Raw genomic sequence first — 7,118 nt, 5'->3', positions numbered from 1 at the left:
AGGTTATGAAGATTGTAACTGAAGACAATCTTGCAGATCCATTTACAAAGACACTACCAGATGCTACATTTGATAAGCACATCAAAGAAATGGGATTAGTAGAATTAAGGATTTAATTTCAATTAGTGCAAGTGGGAGTTTGTTGGGGTTTTATGCCCTGATTGAAACCCAATTTCTTTGTAATCTTATTTATTATCAATAAAAGAATAGAAATCATATTTTGACTTGGTCAATCACTTTGCTCACATGTTTTATTTTCATGATTATTTGTTTAATATAAACTTCTATTAAATCCTGAGCATATAGCTAATCGTATTTATAGTGACGTAATCAAAGTGGAATATAAATAGGATTATATGTTCAAAAATAAGTTAGTCCTAAGATTAGTCAGTGCACAGGATTTACATTGACTTACCAATCTATGATATGTTCTACTTACACATTACAGTGTTATGTTCTTTCCAGAACATTAGCAAAGTAGATAAGATTGGATATATTTGTTACATCGGACTAGACCGATATTGACAGTTGATAGGATAAGTAAACATACAGTTATTATCTATTCTAATCATATCATATAGTTGACTGTAGGTCAATTTAATCTCAATTTTGAGTGGTTGATATTCTAACTTCTTGTATTATTTGAGTTCGTTGACTTGTTTGTTACCAACTTACCCAACTGACTAGCCCATACTTACATCTTGGGAACTTCGCACTACTACAAAATACCCTTTACGGGAAACTTTTTTAGGACTCACACATAAATGCAAGTCCTTAAAAATATTTCTGGAGTTTTTAGGACACTCATTGGGAGTCCTGAAAAAACACAATTTAGGACTCGCAATGAGTGTCCTAAAAAAATATGCGAGTCCTAAAAAAATCTGGGCTAAAAAATGAGTGTTTTACTTAATAATTTTAAGGACTTGCTTTGGGAGTCCTTAATACTCTTTTAGGAAATAAACAGAATATTAATTCCATCATTGCTATATCGATCTATCTTATTTGATGAAGAATGGGAAAATAATGGGATTTTTTTCTATAAATAGAAACTACGAGTCCTAAAAACACTGGGTTGAAAAATTAGGAATGATGACTTTTAAGGACTTGCTTTGCGAGTCCTAAAAGAGTATTAAGGACTCTCAAAGCAAGTCCTTAAAATTGTTAAGTAAAAGAGCATTTTTTTTATCTAAATAAATTTTTTATATTTGTGATTTTTAAAATTATTTTTTATAATATTAGAGTATAAAATTGGGAGTTTTATAATCACATTTTTTTTATCTAAATAATATAATCACATTTTTATTTATAAAATAAAATAAATATAATTCGCAAAGCCCTTTTTCCCTCCCTCCCTACCCGATCCTTACGTTCCTTTCTCCCTCTCTCTCGCATGCTCTCTGCTAGGCCGGAACGATGGTGGCAGGGCTCGGGGAATGGTGGTCGACGGCAGCAGGGGGTTCGGGGTCGGGCTGTTCGGCGGCAGGGGGCTCGGGGCTGGGCTCGATAGCAACGACTGGTGGCTCGGGGCTGGGTTCGACAACAACGACTAGTGGCTGGGGGCTTGGCTCGATGGCGGGTGGGGGTTCTCGGGTCTGGGCTCGACGGCGCAGGGGCTGGACAGAGGGCTGGGCTCTCCTATCTCTCCATGAACACAAACCCATTTCAACTCAAGATCTATTCCATTTTCAAGTTTGTATTTTTATTGAACATTTTTATTTGTGCTCTCTTTGTCTCTCTCGGCTCCCTCTCTCTCTCTCTCACTCATCTCTTTTTTGCATTTCTTAACTATATCTATTTTTTTTTGTATTAATTTGTTCTCTTTTTTTCTTATGTGAAAGGGGAAATTTTTGGTGAAAATAGCTTCTCTCTCAGATGCTCTATCTCTCTCATATCAAGTATGTACATATGTGTGTTTTGGGTTGGGCGGTGCAGGTTTTGACAGAATGGGTTCATTAATTCATATATTTGTGTTATAAGCTTATAAGGTTGAGTTTATGACTGATCTTCATTCCAACCATTTATTGAGCAAGTTTTAGAGTTTGATTTATTTTTTTGATCTGTATTGTGATTACATTTCATGTGACCCTCCCATCTAGGCTAAGTAAGGCATATCAAAATTATGTCACCAAATAAGAAGATATAAATGCATAGAGACAAAAAAAAAGTAACAGGACCAGAAAGTACACCATGGTCAGACAAAAAAGAGAAAGAAAAAGTTAAGAGACTTCAAATTACACAGTATTCTTCATGTTTCTAAACATCATTTAAACAAAACTATTATCACTTGCTAAATACATTTGTTATTCCAATCTAAAACTGTCTCATAGAATAAAAACATGAAAGAATTAGTATTGGAGAAAGAACAAGAAAACACTACCAATTCTTTAACTTGAATACTACATACAATAGAAGCATGTACATATAAGATTAATATCTGACCATAATTAACTAAAATCTAGAAGATAAAAACAAGTGGAATAGATACGTACAATCCAATCTATCTACGAGATAAGGCCAATTAACTTGGGCTGTAGAAGCTGCCCTGAGTTATATCCTAAAGTCTCGGGTAACAACCATCACAAAATTGTCAACAAAAACTGAATTTTCAAACAAAGAAATAATTAACTAGCAAGTGTATCTGAATTATTCAGGGTATATCGTGTCATGATAGAACTAACCACAGAAAGAAAAAAAAAGGATTGATATTTGATTTGAGTTTTGAAATGATTAGCATGTACAAATCTAACTTGGCCAAACAATATCTACTATTGAATGGTTACAGATCTGGTTTATCTATATATACAGCAGATGGTATTTAACTTTTCTTTGGTCAAGAGTTTTGCATTTGTTGAATGTTGCTTAGATAAATGTTAAGAGTTACATTACAATTTATTGCATATATATATAAAGATATATACATTTATTTTTCTTGGATAATATGTAATAAATTTCATGGCTACTTCTTTTTACCCTTTATGCTTTTGAAAGCAGTTCTTAAGATAAATCTTCAATTGTATTCTCTTCTTTTTAAAACTTCAGTTCACTTCTTCATTCTTCGGTCATTTCATGATATTTTTTATATATATTATGATTTCTATTTAAGAATTGAATTACCTTGTCCCAAATAGGCTTGCCTCTTTTGAAAAAAAGCTGCAGTGCAATATGCAACTATTAATAAGCTAAAGTATATTACATTAATGTAAATTCTCACAGTAAACCAAGTTTGTACTCTACAAATGCTAGTAATTTACTTATGTATATATATTTTATCAGTGATTCCATTGACTCTCCAATTTGGCTCAAGGGCTGGGCTCAACTGTGTTTTAGTAGTTCCTGCTATTGTGGATTTTATTCCTGCACTACAGCAATAACATTTAGAATATTTTTTTGCTTGAAATTGGTCTGTTATTATAAGCACTATGAATTTCTTTTGTAAATATTCTCACTGCCTTTACTTCTCATGTTTGCCACTATTAATAGGATGTTGTGGACGTCCATGACAGTTTAGCTGCTGAAGCTGAACATGGTGATGCTTCCAGAAAGGAAAGGTCCTCAGTTCAAGGTGTAGAACAGGTAATTAATACCAGACATGTTTCATGTAATTAGAAATTGATTGCAATTTTATTTTCATATATTTTAAAGATTTTTATTAGAGCTTATCTGAGTTTGAATTATAAAAAAATAGTTTCCTAGTTGAGTTAAGACTTCTTATTTATGGCTATCTGTAAAATATTTTTGTACTTAGTGGAGTTTGAATATCTTAGATATTCATCCGTAGTGAAGTAGGTTCTGGGAATTCTGTGTGCTGCGGTGATAACGGAAGGTTGAAAACTTGCATGTCTTAGTGAAGTAGGTTCTGAGAATTTTGTGTGCTACGGTGATATATGGATGAAAATCTGTGTGTTGTTTGATTTGTTTGACATGGTGTTGATTGTGACATATGGCTAGGCTAATAAATTAAGGGATATGTTGTCCGATTTTCTATAGATTTTTTTGTACTTAGTTTTGTGTGGAAATATGAAAAAGATGGCTGCCACAATGATAAATTTGTGATCCGGATATTTAACATTTGACCACCTAATTAATAATTAAGTTGAATTTAAATTTTGCTACTAATCACAAATTTGCTTAATCCAAGCCTCAAAAGAGCTGATTTAAAGTAACTATGTGATCACAGATTTGTGCTTTCGAGATTAGAAGTGCAGGATAGGTCTTTCTAGAATTTGAATCAAATCCTCATCTTTTCTCTCCCAAAAAAGTAAAACAGGTTGCTGAATAAACCTCGTCCGTGAGATTTTAGAATCATACATATAATATAACATTCTGAAAATTAATCTTAGAAAGATCCTTCAACGGTGTTTATTCTGCCACCTATTGTGAACCTTTAACTAAGCTTACGTTGGTGATTGTGGCCTATTTTCTTACCTTTTTAACCTAATTTCTAGGGTTTATATGATTTGAAATAGATTTAGGATATATGATATTTGGTTTTTAGGAATATATATTTATATAGTATGAAGAAATTTATTATCTATAATCAACGCTTGGGGTTACTTCACAGGCAGCTGAAGTGAGTATTTTTAAAAAAAATATTTGATGGTTTTAGTTGCGTAGAAGGGGTTTCATTAAAGGCTTGAGTTGTCTCTAACTCATGATGATATTTTTCAATCTCTTTCAATTGTGCTTGTATTTGGTGTTTCTGGGTTTAGATTCTGAATTTTTTTTCTTCATGTATTCCTTTTTATCTTATTTTTCTATTTGTAATAAGAATATAGTTGTTAATGCCTTTCGGTTCTCTTATACGTACTTATCTCTTATACAACCATTTTGTGGCTATCTGAAATTGGGCAAAATCAATATACTCTGCTTGATGCAACCTCTACTCTTCCTCTCGCGTACCAATTGCCTTTTTGTTATTTTTTTCACTCTTATATTTCTTGTTTCAACTTTCAAATTGGCATGGTTTTGGTTTTCTTTTTAATTAATCTAATTCTCTTTGCATGTAAATGTGTTTTTGGTGGATTGAGTTTGTTTCTTCTTAGTAGTAATTATAGGTTTTGTTTCGTGAAATAGGTGTAATTGTGGGGAGGATTTTGATTAAGTTATATGTTAAAATTGATCGTATTTACAATGCGAAAAATTGTTTCATAAAATGTCCCTAGCTAAAAGATAAAAAGATAAAAAAAAAAAACCAACATCAGTTATTGCAAATAAACAAAGAATTTGATGTGCAATATAATAGTTTTAATATCTTTTTCCATCATAAGTTCCAATTACTATACATCCAAGATAGGATTCAAATTAGTGATGTTTCTTTCTTAATTAATCAAGTAATTAAGTAGTACTAATGTCTTATCACTTAAGCTCCTTCCCACTTGAACCATAACATCATAATAAATAATAAGTCTGCATTAAAGTGTTAACGAAATTAGAGATTAAGAGGTGGATTATGATTAAAAGGGTCTCTTAAAAGATGCTTAATTAGATGCTTAATTTAGTCAAAACTATTTGATTTGAATGCAATTTGCGTAGCTTAATTATGCATTTTCACTTTGATTGGATTGTTAAAAGCCAAATGATGATGATGATGTGTGTGGGTCTACTTATTTATAAGTTTGAATTATAATATATTTATAATTAAATAACTTTTTTATAATGTGCAGGTCTATATTGAGATGCATTTCTTTGGTGTAATACTAGACAACATTGACAGTTGAAGTTTTTAGAATAAAAAATATATTTCACTAACATTGTATACATTTCTTGTTTAATATTTGGCGATAATATAATTTGATTGTAGTATAAACTGACATGTAATATGACTTTGTAAGCCGAGTAGACTAAATACTGAAATGATATTTTTGAGTAATTAATAAATTATTTTGTTGTATTTTCTTTTGAAATTTTAGAAATCTAACATATATAATACATTTTGGACACTCAAAGGGATATATATTTTTAAATCAAAATGAAAATTGTAGCTGCATTATTTAAAAAAAAAAATTACTTTTAAGGGCATGCAAAGCGAGTCCTAAAAAATTACTTAAAGCACTCAATTAGATTTTTTAGGACTCGCAATGCGAGTCCTAAAAACTTAATTAAAGGCACTCAACCAGATTTTTTAGTGCGAGTCCTAAAAACTTAATTAAAAGCACTCAACTAGATTTTTTTGGACTCGCAATGCGAGTCCTAAAAACTTAATTAAAGGCACTCAACCAGATTTTTTAGGACTCGCAATGCGAGTTCTAAAAGCATTCTTTTAGGACTCGCAATGCGAGTCCTAAAAAACCTTAGTTTTTAAGGCTCTCAAATAGAGGACTCGCACCCCGCGAGTCCTAAAAAAATTTTTAGGACTCGCAATGCTAGTCCTAGAAATCCTTTTTTGTAGTAGTGTGGTAGTATAATTGAGTGGGAGTGTTAATCATAGATATGAACTTCTATAGTTTCTGATGAAGAAGTGAAATGATGGTTTCCTTTTAGTTTGGTTCAAGGTGCTAAATGATTGAGATCTCATTTCAGTAATTAATATTATTTTACTGAAATATCATTTACAAGGAACCAAGTGTTTTAAGGATAATATACAATGAGGGGTAAAACGGTATTTTAGTCCCATCTCATTATAGACCATCTATAAATGATTGAGTGACAATTATGATTGTAATAATGGATAATTAATAGCGTATCTATATTTGTTATAGAATGTTCTATGAATTCAAGAGTGCAATTTCGAGTCTTTAGTGGAGTCACGAGGAATTAATAAGTTAGTAAATTTATTTGTTAGATTTATGATAACTTATTGGAGCTTGATTTCATAGGCCCATCGTCCTCATTTTACCTTGGATAAAATCATCTAGATAGTCTCAATTAATTGATTTAATTATCAATTAGAATTATCAAAGGTGACCAGGTCAATTTTGGATAGTTTCACAGAGTTATGTAATTTTGAGAAGAAAAGATAAATTAGGGCAGATTTATTAATTATGATAAATTAGGGCAGATTTATTAATTAAGATAAATTAGTATCTAAATTAATAAATAAGTTAAAATAAATGTTTAAATTATAAATAATTAATTTGATAAAGGGTTTAAATAATTATTCAATTAATTAAATCAATAGA

General features: G+C 31.0%; 1 protein-coding gene across 1 annotated transcript; it reads left to right on the top strand.

Annotated features, from left to right (window-relative positions):
* The first annotated feature begins 1,465 nt into the window (after positions 1–1,465).
* Positions 1,466–5,888, top strand: LOC133780357 (uncharacterized). The gene is made up of 4 exons (XM_062220148.1): positions 1,466–1,689; positions 1,839–1,895; positions 3,481–3,573; positions 5,664–5,888. Exons 1-4 carry the CDS (start codon positions 1,570–1,572, stop codon positions 5,715–5,717), a joined length of 324 nt encoding a protein of 107 aa, XP_062076132.1. The 5' UTR covers positions 1,466–1,569; the 3' UTR covers positions 5,718–5,888.
* Positions 5,889–7,118: the final 1,230 nt, after the last annotated feature.

This window comes from Humulus lupulus, chromosome 5 (assembly GCF_963169125.1).
Source record: "Humulus lupulus chromosome 5, drHumLupu1.1, whole genome shotgun sequence".
Lineage (NCBI taxonomy): Eukaryota > Viridiplantae > Streptophyta > Magnoliopsida > Rosales > Cannabaceae > Humulus > Humulus lupulus.
The sequence above is the reverse complement of the archived record's forward strand: the minus strand, read 5'-3'. Positions and strand labels throughout refer to the sequence as shown.